The sequence below is a fragment of the Grampus griseus genome (assembly GCF_964374135.1).
Source record: "Grampus griseus genome assembly, chromosome: 14".
NCBI lineage: Eukaryota > Metazoa > Chordata > Mammalia > Artiodactyla > Delphinidae > Grampus > Grampus griseus.
Window position 1 is genome coordinate 10,115,748 of NC_139008.1, and position 24,336 is coordinate 10,140,083.

Consider the following 24,336-nt stretch of genomic DNA (forward strand, 5'->3'; position numbering starts at 1 on the left):
CTGCTAAGGGGTAATGAGAACTCTAAACAACACAAAGTAACAGGCAGCAGGAGCATCGACCACCACAAGGGCTGAGGGAGAAACTAATCCTGGAAGAGAGTCCCCCTGAGGCTGAGGTCCAGGCCTCTCTGGGGAGGAGGCAGAGTCTGCAGGGGTGCCATAAACTGGGGCTGGCAAGCAGGGACCCGTCCTCTAGAGGTGCTAGTGGAAACCACTGGCAAGTGGCCCCCGGGGTGCCGCCAGATTCGCTGTTGCAGGGAAGCTGTTCCCTGGGGCGGTGGCAGAACTCTGGAAACCACCCATGGGGTGATGCCAGCAGAACTTTCTAGGAGGCCTCTCTCTCAGGCACTGGTGGAACTAACTCCCTGGGAAACTGCCGGTGGGTGTGGTGCCCCTGAGATTTCTCTGGGAAGCTTCCTTCTGGAACTTTCTGGGACTTCTGTGTGACTTGCTGGGCAGCTGGCCGGGATGCAGGGGAGCCAACTGGATGCTGTGTGCGGCAGGGGTGCCCCTGGGAATCCCAAGTGCAATTGGTCACCGTGTGCTACAGGTACAAGCAGGTGCGAGCCCACTGGAAACGGGAAGAGGAGTGTCTTCCTCCTCCAGGGACCTCCTGAAAAAGCCTCCAAGGTAGGTCCTAGGCCAGCTGCCAAGGGAGAAATGTTTACAGGGTCCAGTTCCAGTATCACAAGGCAGGACAAAGAAGGGTGGACTTGGAGTAGAGAGGCAGTAACTTGAAAACCGTCAAAGTGATTTCTTGGGCCAGAGAGGCTTGTACCATGGAGTTACGTTCTAGGGTCAAATGTAAGGCAAAAATCATGCACAGACAGAATTATACTTGAAAACCCTCAGACATCCAGGAAGTACAGGATATATATAGTTCTGTGTAAACAATTCTGCAAAGCAATTCCTAGGCATGTTCACATATCAGAACCAATTAGGCTAAAAGAAGGAAGCAGGTGAAAACCTATGTGTGTTTGGTCATTCAAACAATTTTGGCCCACAGGTAAAATAAGAGGTAAAGAGAATAATTGACAGTACTGCCTGCAGGTTTAGTCCAGGGGTCAGTGAACTACAGCCTGGGGCCACATCCTGCCCGCGGCCTGTGTTTTGTATAACCTGTGAGCTAAGAATGGTTTTTCATATTTTGAAATGGTTAAATAAGTTCAAAAGGACTTACTTCATAACCTGAGAAAATAACACGAAATTCACATTTCAGTGCTGTAAATAAAGTTTTATTGACCAGGTGCATTCATCGCCATATCACCTGCTTCTACTTTCGTGCTACAAAAGCAAGGTGAGTGGCTGCAACAGAGGCTGTAATGACCCAGAGACTAAAACAGTTACTATCACTCCCATTACAGAGAAAGCTCGCCAGTCCCTGGTTTACTTTATATTGCTTTAATATTAAGCACCTATAACCCTAACCCAGGTTGATTCTAAATTCCTTCTGTTTTGAGGATTAAATTTGTGAATGCTTATACAGCAGGGAGTTGGTTCCTAACTTCAGAAGGCAGATAAATGTGTTTTTGATGCAATTCCATGGTAATTTTTCCTAACTTTCAAGACAACTTCTAGAGAAATAACCATCACACGTTCAAGAATGACACCCAGTATTACTGTTCCAGCGATGGCAGAGAAGTGTGTATTTGCCAGGAACAATGAACGATAAGCTCTGGACAAAATGAGAAGATAACTACTTGAAAGCACTGAAGAACAACCAGAAACAGGCGAAAGCAGGAAGGAATGCTATCCTCGAAAGAAGGGAAGCACACATATGGGATGAGATGCACATTGACCTGGCTTTTCCCCCATGGGAACTCCTGACTTCCTGTGGGACTCAGGAAGAAATAGAGCTTAACCAAAAAGCAGCCGTCTTAGTGAAACGAGGAAATCTATGTCACATATCAGGACTGCCATTGTGGTTAAACACTGAAAGGGAAATTCTGGAGAAAATGAGTCACAGAGGTAGGAGACCCAGTATCATCATAGCATCTTCCCTCAAATGCTTGCTTCGTCTCCAAACTCTGCAAGCACAGGGTGAGGCTTTAAGGAAAAGCAACATCTGGAAGGTAAATTGCTGAGAAGAGATTTAAACAGCTGTGTGGTGCCAGAAAGACAGGGGCTGGTATTCAAGATCCACCAAGCTCGAGAAGCTTGTTTAACACCTTGTGAAACTAAGGGGCACATCTTAGGAGGAGGGGCCGCCTTCTGAGACCAAGAGGGATGCTCTAGGGCCAAGGGCAACTCTCATCCGCATGGGGACAGGGTGACCTGCCAGTAACTTAACTGCCTGCCAGAAGAAAATGCAATTTAACTTAGCAGGTTTTTACAACATATCACGCATAATACCCAGTATAAAATGAAAGATTAGTAGGAATGTGAAGAAGCAGGAAAATGTGACCCGTGACCAAGACAGAAAAAAAAAATCTATAGACGCAGAACCAGAAATGACCCAGATGTTGAAATTACCAGATAAGGACTAAAACAACTGCTATAAACACATGAAAGACTTTTTATAGGGGTGGTGAACACAACAAATTAATATAAGGGAAATTGCAACAGAGAAATGAAAATGTTAACCACAGAAGGAAGAAAGAAAATGCAATTTTAGAAATGGAAAATAATCAGAAATGAAAATTTCACCAGATGGACTTAACAGCACCCTGGATACGGCTGAAGGAAGAATCAGTGCCCTCAAAGAAATGCCAATAGAAACTATCCAATCTGAAACTTGAATACAAAAAGAAAAAGTGGGGGGGAAAGGAACAGAGCCTTAATGACTTGTGAGACAATAAATAGCAAATTTCTGGACTTCCCTGGTGATGCAGTGGTTAAGAATCCACCTGCCAGACTTCCCTGATGGCACAGTGGTTAAGAATCCGCCTGCCAATGCAGGGGACACGGGTTAAAACCCTAGTCCTGGAAGATCCCACATGCCGTGGAGCAACTAAGCCCGTGCGCCACAACTACTGAGCCTGTGCTCTAGAGCCCGTGAGCCACAACCACTGAAACCCGCGCACCCTAGAGCCCACGTGCTGCAACTACTGAAGCCTGCGCGCCTAGAGCCTGTGCTCCACGGCAAGAGAAGCCACCGCACCACAACTAGAGAAAGCCCGCGTGCAGCAACGAAGACCCAATGCAGCCAAAGATAATTAAAAAAATAAAAAAACATTAAATAGCAAATTTCCTTCTCTGTGTAAATTAAGAAGAGAATCAGAATATTTGAAGAGGTATGAATGGCCAAAAATGTCCAACATTGATGAAGACGTCAACATGCAGATTCAGTAAGCTCCACAGACCAAGTAGGGTAAAAACAAAGAAGGCTATAAATAGGCATTTCATGGACAAACTGCTGAAAACCAAAGATGAGACAGAGCTAGGGAAAAAGATACAGTACCTTCAGGGGAACAAAAATAAGAATTCGAACCTGACTTTGTTATCTAAAACAGTGGCAACCAGGAGGAAATGGAATGAAACTTTGAAAGAGCTGGAGGAAGAGAATTCCCTGGCGGTCCAGTGGTTGGGACTCCATGCTTGCACTGCTTAAGGCCCAGGTTCAATCCCTAGTCGGGGAACTAAGATCCTGCAAGCCACGCGATGCGGCCAAAAGAGAAAAAAAAGGGCTGGAGGAAAGAAATTGTCAAGCCAGATTCTATATCGAGTAAAAGCAGTCTTCAAAAAACAATAAGGACCTACTGTATGGCACAGGGAACTATATTCAATATCTTGTAATAACCCATAATGGAAAAGAATCTCAAAAAGAATATATAAATATATGTATAACTGAATCATTTTGCCATACACCTGAAACTAACATAATGTTGTAAATCAACTATACTTCAAAAAAAAAAAATCTTCAGAAACGAAAGCAAGGAGAATGATGTTGGCAAGATGGCAGACTAGGAAGCAATGGGCCTTCCTTCCTCCACAGATACACCAAATTAACAATATACGGACCAGAACACCTCTGTGAGAACTCTGCAGACCAGCCACTGGAAAACCAAGAAGAGATGTTAGCACGGGGGTAGGAAGGTTTGCAGCATTTGCTGTGCCTATTCATGCTTCTCCCTCTACGTGGCATAGTGCAGAGCAGCTGCGAAGGAACCCCCAGACTGGGGCTCCTCCCTTGACGTGGAAACAAGAGTGGACTGTGTGTCCAACATTCTGGCTTGTCTGGGGGTTACTGGAGGAACTGATTTATATCTTGCCTGACTCAGAGCACTGACTTAACTCAGAGCTGCAGTTCTGTGGGAGACACCAGGGGGCGAAAGAGATTCAGAAAGGTTTGAGAGGTTCTAGAACAGCCAGCAGGGCCGATGGGTGGTCTTCCCCCTCACGGAGCCAGTAAGCAAAGACTGGGAGAGGTGGTTGTCTTTTCAAATGCCCAGGAAAAAATGCCAGGGGGGAAAAAAATTACAAGGCATACAGAGAAGCAGGGAAACAAGGTCCACTCAAAGGAACAAAATAAAGCTCCAGACACCAATTCTAAAGAAATGTAGATCTATGAACTACCTGACAAAGAATTTAAAATAAAGATGCTCAATGCACTAAGAGAGAGTATAGAAAGACAACTAAATGATACATGAACAAAAGGAGGGCACTGACAAAGAGGAGCTATAAAAATACCAAACGGCCCTCTGGGGCTGAAAAATCCAATAACTGAACTGAAAAATTCATTAGAGGTGTTTGAAGGCAGACTGAGTCCTGTTCCATGCTATAACGTGGATGAAACCTCAGGATGTTATGCCCGCCCAAAGTAAAATAATCCAGGCGTTAGGAGTGTAAGTACTCTGTGATTCCACTTAGACGAGGTATGTGAAATGGTCACACTCATAGAAACAAAGGAGAATGGTGGTTATCAGGGGCCAAGGTAGTGGGGGAAAGGGAATTGTTTATTTAGTGGATATAGAGCTTCAGGTTTGCAAGATGAAAGAGTTCTGGAGACCTGTTTCACAACAATGTGAATATACTCAACACTACTGAACTACCATACCCATAAATGTGGTTTAATGGTAAGTTTTATGGTTTTTTTAAACCACACACACACACACACACACACACACACACACACACACACACACACACACAAATGAAGGCAAGGTAAATACATTTTCTGATAAACAAAATCAGAGAGGGTTTCTTACTATTAGACCCACACTAAAGGAAATGCTAAAGAAAGTTCTTCAGGCTGAAGGGAAATAATTCCAGATGGAAATCCAGAGCTACAAGAAGGAAAAAAGGGTATTAGAAAGGGTACATATGTAGGTAAATATAAAAGATTATTTAAAAAAATTTTGGAAAGTGATTACTTAAAACAAACATCATAAGGCACTGCAGGATTTATAACATATTAGGGCTAGACAGAAGTAAACAGAATTATACTGTTTAAGGTTCTTACATTGTAGGTGTAGTAGAAAAATCGTAATTTTAGGTTCACTGTGACAAATTAGGAGGGCATATTATAATCCCAAGAATAACCAAAAAAAAAAAAAAACCTAAAAGAGCTAAAATGTCAATAGAGGAGATAAAATATAATACAAAAAAATTCTCGATCTAAAATAACACAGGGAGTTTCCCTGGTGGCACAGTGGTTAAGAATCCACCTGCCAGTGCAGGGTACATGGGTTCGATCCCTGGTCCGGGAAGATCCCACATGCCACAGAGCAACTAAGCCCATGTGCCACAACTACTGAGCCTGTGCTCTAGAGCCCACGAGCCACAGCTACTGAGTCCGCATGCCACAACTACTGAAGCCCACGTGCCTAGAGCCCGTGCTCCACAACAAAAGAAGCCACCAGAATGAGAAGCCCGTGTACCACGATGAAGAGTAGCCCCCGCTGGCCACAACTAGAGAAAGCAGGCGTGCAGCAACGAGGACTCAATGCAGCCAAAATAAATAAATAAATAAAATAAATTTATTAAAAAAATAAATAAGAAATAAAATAACGCAGGAAAGTAGTCTCAAAGGAACAAAGAACATATGAGATGAACAGAAAAGAAACAGCAACATAGAAGGCTTAAACTAAACCATATAAATAATGACATGAAATGTAAATGGATGAAACAATCCAAGTAAGAGTCAGATTTTCAGACTGGTTTTTACAAAAAAAACCTAACTGCATGTTTACAAGAGACATAGTTTAAATATAAAGTACAGAGAGCTGAAAGTAAATGAATAGAAAAGGCTGTGCTATGCAAATATTAGTCATAAGAAAGCTGGTGAGGCTATATTAATACAAGACAAAGGAGACTTCAAGATCAGGAGGATAAAGGAAAGCAAGAGGAATATTTTGTGAGGAAAGCAAGGGTCAATGCAGCAGGAAAACATTACAATCCTAAATTTATGTCTAATAACGTTTATATTCATATCTTCAACATGTGTGAAGCAAAATGTACTAACCAAAAGGAGGAACAGATATGCAATATAGTTGGCTATTTTAACAATCCTCTATCAATGATGGATAAAATAATAGGCGAAAATTGGAAATGATACAGATGAACTGAATAACATTTAACAACTTGACCTGATTGGTCTGTTAACTGCAGAATCTAAATTCTTTTCAAGGCTACATGGACTAGTCACCAACATAAATGATGTGCTAAGTGATAAATTAGGTCTTGATAAACTCAAAAGGATTAAAATCATACAGAGTATGTTTTTGGACCACAATGGGATTTAACTAGAAATCAATAATCCCCAAATTTCCAAATATTAGGAAATTAAGCAACATGCTTCTCAGTAACCATGGGTCAAAAAGAAATTACTAGGGTTCTTAGAAAATACTTTGAACAAAATCGTAATAAAACACAACATATCAAAGTCTGAGGATTACAGCTAAAGCAGAACCTAAAGGAAAAATTATAACTTTAAATATTTTTTAAAAAACTCAATGACCTAAGCTACCAAATCAAGAAGCTAGTAAAGAAAAGCAATTAAATTCAATTAAATAAGGAAATAATAAAGAGCAGAAATAAATGACAAAGAAAACAAAGAAACAATAGACAAAATCACAAAGCCAAAAGTTGCCACATTGGAAATTTAATTAAAAGAGATGAATGCCTTACAAGATTTATCAAGGAAAACAGAGAGAAAACACATTCAGAGAAATATGAATAACTTTATATATGAAAAATTAGCATGCACTGTGAAAATTTTTTAAAAATCTGTGATTCAATTTCAACGATTAGAAATCCAGTTGGCAGTTGACACTGATCTGAGCATACCTTTCTTGTTCATCAATTACATACTCACCGTCTTATTTAAAGATTGCTTCAGTTTTTTAATCTTCTTGATAGTAGAGACCCTAAGTTTGGTCTTAAAAGTCAATCTGAATCAATTATCCTCTCTCCTGTATATATATATATGTATGATCTTTCATAGATATAGGTTTGTTTTGTAGTAAAATGGTATACACTTGGCCCTTGAACAACATGAGGGTTAGGGGTACTGGTGAAAATCTGTGTATAATTTAGTGTCGGCCTTCAGTATCCACGTTTCCTCCGTATCCACGGTTCCTCATTTGTGGATTCAACTAACCACAGATGTTGTAGTACTGTAGTATTTACTATTGAAAAAATTCCAAATATATATGGACCTGTGCAATTCAAACCCATGTTGTTCAAGGGTCAACTGTATACATATATAGAGAGGATATATATAGAGTGCCAGACAATTTAAAACTCTGAGAGGACTTCCTATGCAGAAAACTCTATGACATAATTCAGAGCAGGTATACGTCCTTTGCCAACCCTTGGAGACATCTATATATCTATACCCATATCCCCCTACACACACACACACACACACACACACACACACACACACACACACACACACACACACACACACACACACACACGATAAACTTTTTTTTTTTTCCCTTTCTTGGTTCCAGGGAATACAAAATTGCTAATTCAATACCTGGCAGATGACCTACAGTGGTAGAGATAATCATTATACAGCATGTAGGTTTTAACACACTAGACTAGTTTAGCTCACAGATGACCACATATGCTCACTAATGCTCCTTGTAACACATATTGGCACATTGAAGGCTCCGAAAGTCCCACATTAAAAAAAAAAAAAAAGACAAAGGAGTATAATGGCTATTAGCTGAAAGAAAAACCGAATAGGCCTTGAAGGAGTTTCTCCCTTTCCTTTGGGAAGGAGTAAAATAAGAGTATTTTTGTTCCATTTGGTTTTATTTTAGGAATGAAAGACAGTTTCCTCTATGTTCTTCAAATGTATTCTACAAAAGCAGGGCCCTGCTGAGGATACAGTGTAAAATACATTGACCATGTTTCTTGGACTCAGTGTTTTGCTAAGTCAAAGGGATGTGTCAGAACCATTTTTAGGATAATGCTTATGACATCTTAGAAGAAAATAATACATAAGTCTTGCCTGCCAAAATTCTAAGATTTATGAATACAAAGGATAAAATTGTTAACACCTACAGTATTTTGCAAAATCCTTCTGCAAATCCGTTCTGGCATTGATAAAAGCACGTCCTTTCTCTGTTCCAACGACAAACACGTCTGTTTCATACATTGCAATGCAGGCCACTTCTGCCTTGGACTTGGCCAGTTCTTTACACTGAAATGGAAAAAAAAGAATAAAATGTTATCTGCAAGGGCAGATCTGGATTTTTGTGGGGCCTGTGAGGTCTGCCTTAAGAAAAAAAGTACAAAATTAGGTACAAAACAAATATTTCTTTAGAATGAGAAAAACCACCAAGAAAAAACAAAACAAAACAAATTTTATCAAGCAAATACCATTAACATCATAAAACCGTGAGAAGAATATTTTTATTCAGCACCTGTGATGATGTTTGTAATTTATAATAAGAAATGTATATATTTGGTTATCTTCCACTGTTTCTGGCACAAAGCTCCTAAAACCCTTGGAATTTTCTAAGAGTGAGATAAAGGTGTCTTTTGCTTTGTTAATGAGGTGACTTTGGGACCAGCCTAAGGATGGGGGCTGGCTGCTGGGAAAACCAACCAGGTGATTAGAAGGTGGGAACTTTCAGTCCCACCCCCCCTGACCTCTGGGGAGGGGAGACGGACTGTAGATTGAATCAATGGCCAGTGGTTTAATCCATCATCCCTAGGTAATGAAGGAAAAGACAAAAGGATTGATGAACAAGTGGAGATTTAGGGAGAGTGGTGCACCTGGAGAGGGCATGGAAGCTCTGTTCCCCTTTCCCCACACCTTGCCTTGTGCATCTCTCCCATCTTTCTGTCCTTGAGTTATATAGATCCTTTTATAACAGTCTAGTAAATCAAATGCTTCTCTGAGTTCTGTGAGCAGCTCTAGCAAATTAATTGAACCCGAGGAGGGGCATGTGGGACCCTCCAATCTATAGCGGGTTGGTCAGAAGCACAGGTGACGATGCGGGCTTGCCAATGGCATCTGAAGTTGGGGGAGGGGTAGGGAAGACAGTCTTGTAGGACTGAGCCCTTAACCTGTGGAATCTGACGCTCTCTCTAGGTAAATAGTGTCAGGATTGAGGTGAATGGTAGGACACCCAGCTGGTGTCTAAGAATTGCTTGTTAGTGTGGGGAAAACACCCATGTTGGAACTGAATGCAGAATCTTGACCGCCTGACACCTGACACGCCTGTCTCATATGCCTTTTTCCCCTACATCTTTGGCTGCAGACTCTTTGCCTCTTCCTGTGACAAAAATTTCATAATATCATTTTCTATGGAGAGAATAGAGATAATTTAATGTTTCCTCCAACGTGATTGATTACCTTTTTATTATTGATGATAAGGATAAATGAAACATGAAAATTCATACCACAGACACACTTGCTGTTCTTCGTGGTGCTACAGACAAGAATTCTGATAAATTCTACTTTATGTAGCTCCTTTCAACAATTTAAAAGAATGTTTGGTGTATTTATAACTGAATACGCTATGTTACTGAGTATCTTCCTGACCAGAGGGAACTTCTGTTTTGACAACGCATCGATGAAAAACAAATCCTCTGTTGACAATTACACCCATTTAATGACTGGAAGAATTTTCCACAGACTAGCTGCTGGCTCTGTACATTTAAAACCTTGTTTCCCCTCTACTACCCACATACTTTTGGAGTTGGGAACATGTTCACACCACAATATGACCTCGGGTCTTGTCCCTTGATGTCGAGTTACCGGAAGAGTTGACAGTCAACCATCGGATTATTCCTGGAAACCGTTCCTATACCAGGACATCTAGCAATAATTTACCCAGACACAGAAATAACATCAAGCCACGTAATACTTACCACTAAACTAAAACTAAATGTAATCTCCAACCCAGCTTCCCCTTCTTGAGACTCCCAAAATGCCCATCTCCACTCAAACATCACCTGACACAGTGGCTTATGGGGGGCAGAATAATGGCCCCTAAAGATGTCTACGTCCTAATCCCCAGAGCCTGTTATGTTACCTTACAGGCAAAAGGGACTTTGCAGATGTGATTACAGTTAGGATCTTGAGATGAGATTGTCTTTTTTTTTTTTAATTAAAGGTTTTCAAAATTTAATTAATTTATTTATTTTTGGCTGCCTTGGGTCTTCGTTGCTGTGTGCAGGCTTCTCATTGCAGTGGCTTCTCTTGTTGCAGAACATGGGCTCTAGGCACGCAGGCTTCAGTAGTTGTGGCCCACGGGCTTAGTTGCTCTGCGGCATGTGGGATCTTCCTGGACCAGGGCTCGAACCCGTGTCCCCTGCATCGGCAGGCGCATTGTTAACCACTGCACCACCAGGGAAGCCCGAGATGAGATAATCTTGATTATCTGGGTGGGGCCACAGGGGTCCCCTAATGAAACCACAAGGATCCTAGTATAAAAAGAAGGAGGCAGAAGGGGATGACAAGGGAATCCAAGGGCACATTGGTGCCCTTGCTGGAAGGAACCACAGGTCAAGGAATTCCAGCCCGAGGAGCTGGGAAGGGCAAGGCACAGTTTCTCCCTGGGAGCCTCCAGAAGGAGCACAGCCTGTTGACACCTTGATTTTAGCTCTGTAAAACCCACTTTCTGCCTTCTGAACTCCAGAACCGTCGTCAGATAAATGTGTGGCGTTTAAAGCCTCTAAGTTTGTGTAATTTGTTATAGGAGCAAGAGGAAGTTAACACAGGGCTGTGACAGAAAGAGGAAGGCAGAACAGGAGACAGCAACCTTAACTGATGTGGTGAAAAGATCTCACTTCAGCAAATTTTACAAAAACATATGTGCATGTGTTGCTAGGATCCCCCAAGGCCATGGAAGTGGCCAGTGCAAGGCAGGTGCCCAGAAGCTTTTAAGTTCCATTAACTTCATGGCAAATCTATCTCTGTGTCAAATGAACCAAAAATTCAGCTCTTTATCTAAAGTATAGAATCTGGTGTTAGGTGAAGTTATCAATCTTTAGTCTTACTTAGGTCATCATTGGTAGAAAATATCTTTTTAAAAGCATTTTTTTCTCATTATGATATATGCTGTTACAAAAATTTTAGCAGATACAGAAAAGTACACAGAAAAAGAAATCACCTCTAATTCCATTACCTAAAATTACCCACTATTCACATTTTAAAATATGCACACACAATTTTTAAAAACAAAATTAGAAACATTCTACTGTATATAGGTTGGCATCCTGCTTTATTCACTTTTCATTATTTCTGAGCATTTATAATCCTGAAAAACATGATTTTTGAATGAATATATAATATTCTATCCTATGTATATGCCATAGGTTAACCATTACATTACTGAAGTTATTTTCCTGTTACAAATGACACTACAATAAACATCTGAGTTGTATGTCAATTATACCTCAAAAAAAAATTCCGAGGATGTAAACATTTCCGTACACGTTTATTTCCATGGGCTGGAATCATGTCAGTGGCACACCTGACTCAAAGGGTATAAATTCTTTTATACCATCGTGCCACCCTGACCCAGTGATCCAGGTGAGCCTCACCAGTGACGCGTTGGTGCCACGCACCCCTGATGCGATGTGATGAGAAGATGAGGCATCTCACCTCTCCGGTCTTCTTTCCAAAACTCCATAACCCTGGTCTAAACAGGAGGGCTACATCAGAGAAACCCAAACGGAAGGAGATTCGATAAAATACCTGACCGGAACTCTGCAGAACTGTCAAAGTCATCAAAAATAAGAGGAGGGCTTCCCTGGTGGTGCAGTAGTTGAGAGTCCGCCTGCCGATGCAGGGGACACGGGTTCGTGCCCCTGTCCGGGAAGATCCCACATGCCGCGGAGCGGCTGGGCCCGTGAGCCATGGCCGCTGAGCCTGCGCGTCCGGAGCCTGTGCTCCGCAACAGGAGAGACCACAACAGTGAGAGGCCCGCGTACCGCAAAAAAAAAAAAAAAAAAAAAAGAGATTGAGAAACTGTCGCAGATCAGCGGAGCCTAACGGGACAGGATGATTAAATGCCATGTGGGATCACAGGGTGGAGCCTGGAGCAGAAAAAGGACATCAGTGGAAAAGCTGATGAAATTCGAGTGAAGTCTGGAGTTGGTTAATAGTGATGTACGGTATTGATCTATTAGTTTTGGCAAATGTACCATAGTTACATATAACGTACCACAGTTATGTAAGTTATGGGTGAGGAGTATGTGGGGGCTCTCTGTATGATCTTTACAGCTTTTATTTATTTATGTTTTGGGCCAGGCCACGTGGCTTGTGGGATCTTATTTCCCCAACCAGGGATCGAACCCTGGCCCCCTGCAGTGAAAGCACAGAGTCCTAACCACTGGACCACCAGGGAAGTCTCCAGCTTTTCTGTAAATAGTAAAAGTATTCCTAAGTACGATAACATTTTATTAAAACACACACACACACACCTCGGTTTCTGAAAGCTTGAGGAAGGGGTGAGTGAGAATAACTGTTTAATGAGGGCAGAGTTTCAGTTTAAGAAGATGAAGAAGTTCTGGAGATGGGCAGTGGTGAGGGTCACACAACAGTGTGAACGTACTTAATGCCACTGAACTGTACACTTAAAAATGGTGAAGATGGTAAATTTTACGTCATGTGTGTATATATATATATATATATAATATATATATATATATTATATATATATACACATATCCTACCACACACACAAAACTTGATTTTCTCAAGAAAATGTCATAGCTCCCATCCAATCCATTGGTAAGTCCTAGCAACTCTACCTTCATCAGATCTTTGTGGTCCCATCGCTTCTTATCTCCGCCACTCCCACCCTAGTCCAGGCCACCAAAACCTCCCACATGAACCATGGCCTGCAAACTGGTCTCCCTGCTTCCACTCGTGTTCCACAGTCATCGACTGTTGACACAAACACCCCCCGCCACTGCCATCACTCCTTTGCTCAAAACCTTCCAATGCCTTCCCACTACCTGAGGGAAACAGTCCCAGTCTTGATATGATCTGGTCACTAGCTGCCTCTTTTTTTTTTGGCTGCACCGTGTGACATGCGGGAATCTTAGTTACCCCGACCAGGGACTGAGCCCGTGACCCCTGGCATTGGGAGCACAGCGTCTTAACCAGTGGACTGCCAGGGAAGTAGCAGCCTCTTGTACTTGACCTCTGACCACATCTTCTTTCCTCACTCTGCTCCAGTGTTACTGGACTTCTTGGTACTCCTTGAAAACACCAAACTTGTTCCTGCCAAGGGGCCTTTGCACAAGCTGTTCTTGGTGCTTTGAACACTCTGCCCCCAGATACTGGTCTGACTCACTTCCTCACTTCATCTAGGTCTTTGCATAAAGGGCAGCTGCCCAGAGAACTTCTCCCAGACCACCCCCCTTAACCATCTGTTCTCTCCCCTAAACCTCTGTTTTCTGACCCTTGTTTTATTAATTATTTAAAAAAATATATTTATTTATTTACTTGGCTGTGCAGGTCTTAGTTGTGGCATGTGGGATCTTTAGTTGCGGCATGTGTGTGGGATCTAGTTCCCCGAGCAGGGATCGAACCCAGGCCCCCTGCATTGGGAGTACAGAGTCTTAGCCACTGGACCACAAGGGAAGTCCCCCTGACCCTCATTTTAAAATAATATTATATTTACTGATACACACACACAGACTTTGTTTATTGTCTGTCTCCCCAAGTAGAACATGAAATCTATGTGAGGGGGACCTTATCTGTCTTCTCAAGTCTTCTGGCCCCAGCACCTAGAAGACCTTGACATATAGGAGCTGCTTTATGAATATTTATCAAAAGAAGGAATGTGGTCAGTTCTGGGGTAAGATATTTCTAGTTCTCTTCAAATAGGTCTGATGCTTTTAAAAAAATTCATTCCAGGGTTGTTGTTTTTTTTTTAACATTTTTATTTACCCTCAGATAATCTAGGACAATCTCCCATCTCAAGATCCTTAGCTTAGTCACATCTGTAAACTTTCTTTTGCCAAATAAGGTAACGTTCACAGGCTCTGGGGATGAGGACAGGACATCTTTGGGGGCCGTTATTCAGTTTACCCTAAGTTGCTTTAAAATTTTCTCTTTATAGTTGGTTTTCTACAGTTTAAATATGATGGGTCTAGGTATGCGTGTGTGTATGTGAGTGAGTTACCTGTGTGTTTGGTATTTTGCCAATGGACCCAATAGTGTTCTATATAGAAAACGTAAATCTCTCTCTAGATTTTTTTCTGGTCCAGGATCCAGTCCAGGGTCGCACTTTGTATTGGCTGTCCTGTCTCTCCAGTCTCCTTCCATCTGGAACAGACAGATCTCCATCTTTGTCTTTCGTGAGACTGACATTCATGGAAGTGCAGCCCAGTTACTCTGTAGGATGTCCGTAAATGTGGGTTTGTCCTATGCTTCCTCCTTGGAGGCAGGAATGCCAGGACGCGGCACTGCCCCTCCTCAGTTCCTCCCACCAGGCAGCTCGGGAGGTCCCTCCGTCCCATTACTGCTGATGTTCCCCTTGGTCACTTGATTAAGGGGGTGGCTGTCAGGTTTCTCTACTTTTATAAAGTTACTGATGTTCCGTTTTTTAATCAATATGTTGTGATCAGATGCTTTGAGGTTACGTAAATCTCCCCTCAAATTTTCACCCACAAGGTAAGTTTTACACTTTGGATGTAAATAGATGCATATCGATGGATTATTAATTTTTTAAAAAATTTATTTTATTTATTTATTTTTGGCTGCGTTGGGTCTTCGTTGCGGTGAGCGGGGGCTACTCTTCACTGTGGTGTGCGGGCTTCTCATTGTTGTGGCTTCTCTTGTTGCGGAGCATGGGCTCTAGGCGCACGGGCTTCAGTAGTTGTGGCACGCGGGCTCAGTAGCTGTGGCGCACGGGCTTAGTTGCTCCGTGGCGTGTGGGATCCTCCTGCACCAGGGCTTGAACCCATGTCCCCTGCATTGGCAGGTGGATTCTCAACCACTGCACCACCAGGGAAGCCCCTGGATTATTAATTTACCTTTGACTTTAAACAAAAAGTATTCTCAAACAAGGTAACGGAGGGGCCTTCATTAAATTTTCAGATCTAGAGAGATTACATTTATACAATTCCATCCATAATGTAAGAAAAAAATTTCTTAATTATCTGACAAGCCCATCATCCCCTATAAAAAAGGATATGTGCACACAGATAGGATGTAACACTGAAGCTGAACATCAAAAGTGTCGGTGAAGTGCTCCACCGTTCTGCTCGGCAGGGATCCAACCACGTGACATTTTATAGAACTGCGAAGCCATCTCACCATGGACTCAAGGGCAGACACGAGGAACGTCACCACCATCCTGCTCTCCGAGGACTCCTCATTTGTGATGGGCAGGGTGGACATTGCTACTTGGGCCATGATCCCTAGGAAAGAGAAGTATTAGGAAAGTGAGTGGTAGAAATTCAGTGTCCTGCTCGACATGTTTAGAGCTGTGAGGGTCCTCACAGGTGACCTAGTTCAACCCTTCCTTTAAAGGTGAAGAAACCGACACTTAGAGACAGTAAGTGCTTTGCCTAAGATCTCTGTAGAGCAATGCTAACTTTCCATAGTGTATTTTCCACTAAACCTAGATATCACCTTCTCATAAAATAAATTCAGGTATGCTAGAGAGGCATGTTAACTATTTCCCAGACGAGGAGGAAGGAAGGTAAGGAAGGTCCTTTACTGATCCCGTGTTGTGTTGTCAGATTTCAGCACAACCATGTCGGGCACCACATTCTGGTCCACATACACAGGAAAAGGAGAGAAGTGGCTTTGTGGCATTACAGATGGGAAGAGAAGATCCCTTCCTTCCTTTTCCTGCGAGGACTTCTCCATGAAAGCTCATTCTAATTTTCCCCAGACTCTAAATCAAGTGAGCATTAAAAAGTTTCTTTGCAAAATTTCTTTAACATCATAAAAAGAGTTCTTTGAACTAGAGCATACAATGTAAGCACTTGTCATCGTGTCCTGCCCCTGCAATAGCTGGCTTAATTATGTTTGTAAGCAAAAGATAAACAGATCAACATAAATATGTATGTGGGAGGAAGCCTAAAGATCTACGGGGGTGAAGTACGGTGGTCCTATAAGGCTATTCAGAAATATTCGCAAACGTTTCTTTCAGAGCCTGTGGTTCAATTCCTTGCCCACTTGAAGGTATGTGGCTGCGTGCCTTGCCTTGGCCGAGGATGTCAGGGAAATGACGTCACTTCCACGCAGAGGTTCCTGCCACACTCCTTGCTCTGCAATGGATCTGCCACGTTCCATATGGTTGGGTTCCAGATTGGGGAAACTGTGGATCAGACCCACAGCCAATCACAAGAGACCTCTAGGGCAAGCAAGGAATAAATTCTTGCTCCTTGAACGCACCAAAATCTGGTGGTGTTTTTAACCATCGCCTACCCTAGCCAATCTGGAGGGATATAGCAGGCTGAAAAGGAATTCTAAAAATATAACTACTCATCTATCTAGATCTTCTGAAGACACTTGAGGATCCTTGAGGATCTCTTAAGTTAGAGCTGAGGTCTTCCTGAGAAAGAAAGAACGTAGACTAGCATGTACAGAGCCATTAGGATGCAAATTGTTTGACTTAAAATTTTTTTATAACTTTCCCTATTATGAAATAGAACATGAGAGTGTGACATCATACCAGGAACATAAATTAACAGGCAAGACCTGGGCATGAACAGGTGAGGAAATATACTTCAATTTGAGGACTTTATTTTATTTATTTATTTTTAAAAATATTTATTTACTTAGGCACGCTGCGAGGCTTGCAGGATCTTAGTTCCCCGACCAGGGATCGAACCCCTGCCCCCTGCAGTGGAAGCGCGGAGTCCTAACCACTGGACTGCCAGGGCAGTCCCAATTTGAAGCTTTTAAATAATTATCTTAATATCAAGACTTTGACACTCCTTGACACTTGTTATCACACCCATATTTGAGAACAGATAGAAGTCTGTGAATGTTGTTTGTCATAACAAGGACTCTATTCCCACAGAGCTGGAGTCAGAAAAAGCAGCAAAAGCAGCACCACGAAGGACACGTGTTAAGTCTTAGAAACTCTTTCCTCTAGCATCTCGATTCCATGATCATCACTTAGTACAGCAGGCCGAAGAAATGGGTATCACAAAGCATGAAACAGCAAAGGCACGCTATTTTTGCCACTTACCAGACTATGCACTTAGATTATGCCCTATCCTGATTCTTTGGGAGCGCAGAATATTTTCATTCATAATTCTTATTTTCCCTTTATTATCCCAGACAGAGAAAAAGGAGCAGATGTATTCTCAGGTTACAAACATGTTGATTTGTCCATGAAAAGCTAGACGCTGGGCAACTTCCTGCCTACTGCTGTTTCCACTTCTCACCTTCAATGGCTGTAGATCTGTTATGTCAATCACATTCAGTGTGTGTTAAGAAATGGGAGGGACACCATACCAACAGCCCGTGGGGATGCCACAGGCGAGGAGAGGTCCTATTCATTACCAGAACTTTTCAAGAGCATTTTAGTACTTTTTGATGGTAAGAACGCTGGAGGGGACTGAGTCCCCTCAGGCTTGATGGGGAAGGATGCATTTCATTTGGGGCTTTCTGCTCTCTAGAAACGGCTGTATCTGGATTACAACAGAAATTCACTGAACTGTTCTTTGCCTGTCCCAAGAGGTCATTTCCCTGAATAGTCCTTTTTTAAAAAAAAAAAATTTATTTATTTATTTGGCTGTGCCAGGTCTTAGTTGCGGCCACGGGATCTTTGTTGCCACGTGCAGGATCTCTTTTTAGTTGCAGCATGCAGAATCTTCAGTTGTGGCATGTGGGATCTAGTTCCCTGACCAGGGATCGAACCCAGGCCCCCTGCATTGGGAGCGCAGAGTCTTAGACACTGGATCACCAGCAAAGTCCTCCCTGGATAGTCCTTAGTCAACGCTGTTCATGGAACATTCCCTGCACCCCTAACCCGGTGGCTACATCCTCTCCTGCTCCCTTTGCCAGAAAGAAACTGCTATCACACAGTGGCATTAACAGTGAACACCAGAGGACACACCAAGTTAGGCTGGTGACGCAAGCTTACAGGGCATGAGGCATGATGGGCTGGTCCTCACAGAAGCAGGGGCCAGGAAAGCCAGGTTGTGGGTTCCCCAGACCACCAACCTGTTCCGGGACCCCAGTGGGCAGCGGCCCTCAGGTTCCTCCTCTATGACTAAATCAATCACTTACTATGAAGGTTCCTTTCACCTCTGAACTTCTATGGGCCCCCTCGTTTTAAAATCAAGGGAACCACATATTACATGAGTCTATGCATATGAAATGTCCAGAATAGGGACATCTATAGAGACAGAAAGTAGATTAGTGGTTGCTTAGGGCTGGGAGGTGGGGTAGCTAAAGGGTACAGGGTTTCTATTCAGGGTGATGAAAATGTTCTAACTTTGACTGTGGTGATGACTGCCCAACTCCATGCATATATTAAAAAAAAACCCACTGAATTGGGGGTTTCCCTGGTGGCACAGTGGTTAAGAATCCGCCTGCCAATGCAGGAGACACGGGTTTGAGCCCTGGGCCGGGAAGATCCCACATGCCGCGGAGCAGCTAAGCCCACACACCACAACTACTGAGCCTGTGCTCTAGAGCCTGCAAGCCGCAACTACTGAGCCCACGTGCCACAACTACTGAAGCCCTCGCACGTAGAGCCCGTGCTCTGCAAAAAGAGAATCCACGGCAATGAGAAGCCCGCGCACCGCAACGAAGAGTAGCCCCCGCTCACCGCAACTAGAGAAAGCCCGCGCGCAGCAACAATGACCCAACTCAGCCAAAAATAAATAAATAAATTTATAAAAAAAAAAGAATTCTGATTAAATTACTTCATATTAAAAGGTCCAACTTGAAATAATTTTTATTTATGCAAAATATTGGCAAAGCTAGAGTTTCACTCCAATTTCTTTTCTTTATCTTTACGTGTCAGCTGCATTACTTGTTGAAATATTAAAATAATTTTCCCATTGGAAGTTACAGAAATCTCACAAAGATTTTTAAATAAGCTTTCAAATATAGTGAACATGTGTTCAATTTTTATCTAAAATAAAGAAAATATTTGTTTTAAAAAAGGACTCACGTGGGTAAATTTGCACTGTTCTAAAGATAAACCTGGAACCAAGCTCTTTAATACCTTACTGTTTTTTAAAACTGTGATGAAGAAATATATTCTTGACCATTATCTTTCAGAGTTAACTAATTCAAACACTGTTAAAAAAAAAAAAAGACTATGTCTCATTCAGCGGAGTCGAGTCTTACAATGGAAGTAGGTATACCAAAAGGCAAATTCAAGCGTGGTCAACATTATCCGAGGAAGCAGTACATATCTTTCCCAGAGAGAACATTTTTCTTCCACGATTTCTTTCATTGTTTAGGGGACAGGCTTTTCTAGCTCTTAATCAGCAGATGCAACTTTGCCGACACCACACATTTTTTCAGGTAAGTGCTTCTGAAATCTGTCAACCACCCCCAGCGGGCTCTGCGTTGTCTATCACACGTCCATCCCCTCTTTGGTGGTGGTTTCCCTTTTTTCTTAGAGCTTTGCCATCTATAGATATGTCTTTAGATTTCACGTCGTCTAGCCATAACTTTAATACTTTGCAGTCTCTCTAAAGCCTATCACATACTTGGCTGGTCACTTAGCAGCTACTGGAACCCTCAAAGCCACAGTATGGTGACTCTCATGTTGATGACATGAATAGTGGATTCATCGTGACCGCTCTGTGACCTCTTGCTAAATCCTGCAGAGCCAGTTTTCCCTGCAGTGTTGACACGGGTCATTGTTTCTTCCATTAATCATCCAATGATGTAGTGTAGGGGCCATGATGTATGAAAAATACGCATTTTTAAACAGTAGAACCAGACACACTGTTGTGAGATGCTCACACTGAGAGCCACCAGAGATCTGAGCCCACTTAAGGGACTGGCATATTCCAGGCTCTTATGCTTGCACCTAATCTGTAATTACACCACAGTAATCTCTGAGAGGACTGTGATGCCAAAACTTTAACAGAGAATAAAATAACAGGCAGAATGAAACTAGGTGGAACTCAAAAAAGCTATTATCGGTTGGTGTCAACTGTGCTACCAGCAATAATTTTAAAAACGTATGTTTCATAATTATTGCTTTGTTTGCACCCTTTACTTAACAGCAAATGGAGGCAGGAACTTTGTCTTTTACATTTTATGATTTAGAACACACCATGTGTCAATACCACATCCAAACTAATGAACCATGGTTATAAGCTAATCACGTGGTTTCCCACCTTGAGGACATTTCCCTGAGAAACAAAATCATTGCATTCTAATAGTTAAAAATCCTTGACAATGAGAGCTTGTACCAGAGTTCAACCCCCCAAAGCCTATATGGTGATTAACTTCTCTACTGAAATATAAAGCACCAGCTTTGTTCATTTAGATCACAGATTTTATATAGTGCTTAACTTTTTGCTTTTTTAAAACTGGAGATGTAAACTGAAACAACTCTCAAATCTCACAGTTTTCCCAATTAACTTTGAGGACTTTCTCTCCTTTTCAACGTTATATTTTACTAATGAAAAGCAAACATCAAAACCAGACTACCACCTATTTTTATAAATAAAGTTTTATTGGAACATAAGCCACACTCACTGGCTTGCATCTTGTCCATTGACTGCTTTCCTGCAAAGGCAGGGTTGCATGTGACAGAGACCACATGTCCTCAGAGCTGGAAATATTTATTATCTGACCCTTTACAAAAAAAATTTGCCCATCCCTGTTCTAGAATTCATTTCCACCACTTAAATTTTGGAATGTCATCCACTCCATTTATCAAACCTCTGAAATCTTGAAATAGACACCTGCTTTATTTTTTAAACTGTTTCTAAATTTACCTTTTCAAAGGTTTATTTTTCAGGTCCCTGAGGCCTTGATTTTAATTAGCAAGTTCCCAAGGTGCCACCTTCTCCCTGACTCAGCCCAGGCCTACAGTAAGTGGAAACTACAAATGCAGGTGTACCTATTCAACATTCAACAGAAATGTATTGAAGTGGTCAAGGGGTACAAACCCCCAGTTATAAAATAAACTAGTCCTGGGGCATGGTGACTATAGTTAACAATACTGTACTGTATATTTGAAAGTTGCTTAGAGAGTAGATCTTACCACAAGAAAAAAAAATTGTAATTATGTGATGTGATGGATGTTGACTAAACTTATTGTGGTAGTCATTTCACAATACATACATATGTCAAATCACTATGCTGTACTCCTAAAACTAATACAGTGTTATATGTCAATTATATCTCAAGCTGGGAAAAAATATCCTAAAAAAAGAATAATAACAAATTCAAGACAACCAAGGACTCTTCTGGAATGACCAAGGAGTATGGAAAAGAACTAGACATAATATGTATTTTCAATGTCAAAAAATGAAAAAAAAAAGTCAAAATTAAATGCTTGGGAATTCCCTGGGGGTCCAGTGGTTAGGACTCCACGGGTTCAGTCCCTGGTCGGGGAACTAAGATTCCACAAGCCGTGCAGCGCGGCCAAATTAAATGAAAAAAAAAAAAAAGCTTAACAAATAATCAAGAACTTTAGCTTAGCCAAACAAATGTTTAAAATTTAAAAAAATGTAATGAGCACGTGCTATATGAAAATATACACTGCTGGCAGGAAAGACAAGGGGGAAACAAAGTGATTTTTATGTGAATAAAATCCACGTCCTGCGGTCTCGAGTTAGACAAACCTGCATAGATACAGAATAGCAGGTAATGAAGGCAAAATGAAAGCCAGAACCCCCCGAAATGGTTCTGAGTCAACAACCTGGGGGATGAGACTGAAAGCATGTTAGCAAGTTCTGCTTGCGAAGAGATCTTCCAGGCAGCAGGTGTGGGCAAAGACCCAGAGCTGTGGGGCACTAAACAACAGGAAGGCAGAAAGAAAGTTGACCCGCTCCACATGCATTATCACCTGCAGTAGCCTGGCGCCAAGCCCTGTGTCCACTGAAGGCAAGGTGGCCGGTCACACAGATCAAGCCTTCCTCTCCAGGTGGAAGAAAAGAAGAGACAAGGCTGCTCAACTCTTCGACTGCAGCTATGAGCAATATCCAATTTGCCAATTTCCAATCCCGTATTTAGACATCTGCTTACTTCAAATTACCAGCAGGAAACTAAACGGTGGCATTTTTGGCTCAGCCATTCCATTCCTTGGTATGTACCCAAGAGTTGAAAACAAATGTCCACACAAAAAATTGAACACTGATGTTCAACAGCAGTATTCATAATGGCCCCAAAGTGGAAATAATCCAAAAACATTCGTCAATTGATGGAAGATGAAAATGTGGTATATCCATACAATGAATTATTATTCAGCCATAAGAAGGAATGAAAGAAGCCAGACCCAAAACACTCCCTTTGATGATTCTATCCTTAGGAAATACCTGGAATAGGCAGACACACAGGGATACAAAGCACATTGGCGGTGTCCAGGGTGGGGATGGGAAAGGGGAATGACTGCCTAATCGATATGGGGTTTCTTTGGGGGTGATGAAAACGTTCTAGAATTACTGGTGATGGTTGCACAGCTCTGTGAATAAACAAAAACCACTGAATTATACACTTTTAAAGGTAAATTTCATGGCGTTATGTCAATAAAGCTGTTATTAAACAGCAAAGCTTGGGTTCGAAGCACGGGGAATATAGCCCTACAAACCTTTTTTCTCCTTTATCTCTAAATCATAATCGTGAGGGACTGTAGTCTAGGACCAGAGCCGCCTTCTGACCTCTAGGTTGGTTTTCTGCCAACAAACCGGCCACTGGTGGCCGCCCCAGTGACCACACCCACGACAAACCCCACACCGCGCGCCACTCGGCAACGTGAGCGACGTGAGGGGCGGTGTCGGGACACCGCCGTGGAGCCGGGCGCAGTTACCAGGCAACAGCGTCTGACCCGCCCCCCCCCACTAACCAATCAAGCGCGTCCGCACGCAGCGCGGTATCCCCACGTACGCCAGCTGGAGCGTGACCTCACGTACATCGGGCCTTAGAGAGCCCAGAGTCTGCAGCACCCACCCCCACCGCCTCCGCTCAGCCAATCAGAAGGAAGAGGTATGCGCGTTCCATGCGTGCTACCGTTGCCCCCGCGCCAGGGCTTCCCCGCCCCACCCCCACTCCTCGGGCCTTGCTCGCGGGGCGCCGGTTCGGGGGCCGGTCGGGCTGGCTGCGAAGGGGCTGCTTGCAGCCCGCGCGCCTGGGCGGGCGGTCTCCCCAGGCCTCCCCTCCGTCAGGCCCGCGGGACGAGAAAGTTCCAAGCAAAGCACCCGCTCTTAATGGCGGCTGCGGCGGGGGCGGGGTACGCACCTGAGGTCCCCGCCGGCGGGCAGCGCCCGGCCGGCCGCGGGGTCCGAGGGCTGAGCCACCTGGGAGTGGCCCGGGGGCCGAGGGCGGCGGCCGCAACCGCGAAGAGGCGAGGGCGCGGCGTGTGGGCGGCGGCCGAAGCCCTGCTCTCCACTATCCCTTCTTTTTCTCTTTCTTTTCCTTTTTTTTTTTTTTTTTTGGCTTCCTGGAAGGCAGCCTAGACTCGTGTGTCCGCAGCGCCCCAAGTGGGAGTTGCCGTTTCCGGTGCCGTGGAATAGTTCAGCTTCACAGTGAGCTTGTTTGGAAGTCCCTTAGTCTCGCTCTGTTCAAGGCCAGAAGTGCTCGTCCATCTTCAGTCTTAGATGAGTGGCTGCATGTGTCTGGTCTCGCCCCTGACACCGCCCCCGAACGTGGACTACTTTCTTGCTGTTATTTAATTTGATAGTTTCGTATGATTGCAGTTTGTACGTTTAAAGCGGTGAGGTCACAACTCCAGTGACCGGTGAATCTGCCTTAAAGCCAACGAGTTGTTATAATACTGTAACAACGTGTCCTCACCTTTTGATGGGGGT

General features: G+C 43.0%; 1 protein-coding gene across 1 annotated transcript in view; it reads right to left on the reverse strand.

The window, feature by feature from the left end:
- Positions 1-24,119, reverse strand: part of LOC309832455 (general transcription factor II-I repeat domain-containing protein 2) — a 53,497-nt gene extending 29,378 nt beyond the window's left edge. The window contains exons 1-3 of the mRNA XM_082670269.1: positions 23,768-24,119; positions 15,683-15,786; positions 8,458-8,596 (exon numbers count right to left, since the gene is read on the reverse strand). Coding sequence (XP_082526395.1) covers positions 8,458-8,596; positions 15,683-15,781 — 238 coding nt within the window. The 5' untranslated portion in view covers positions 15,782-15,786; positions 23,768-24,119. The remainder of the gene's footprint in view (positions 1-8,457; positions 8,597-15,682; positions 15,787-23,767) is intronic.
- Between the last annotated feature and the right edge of the window lie 217 nt (positions 24,120-24,336).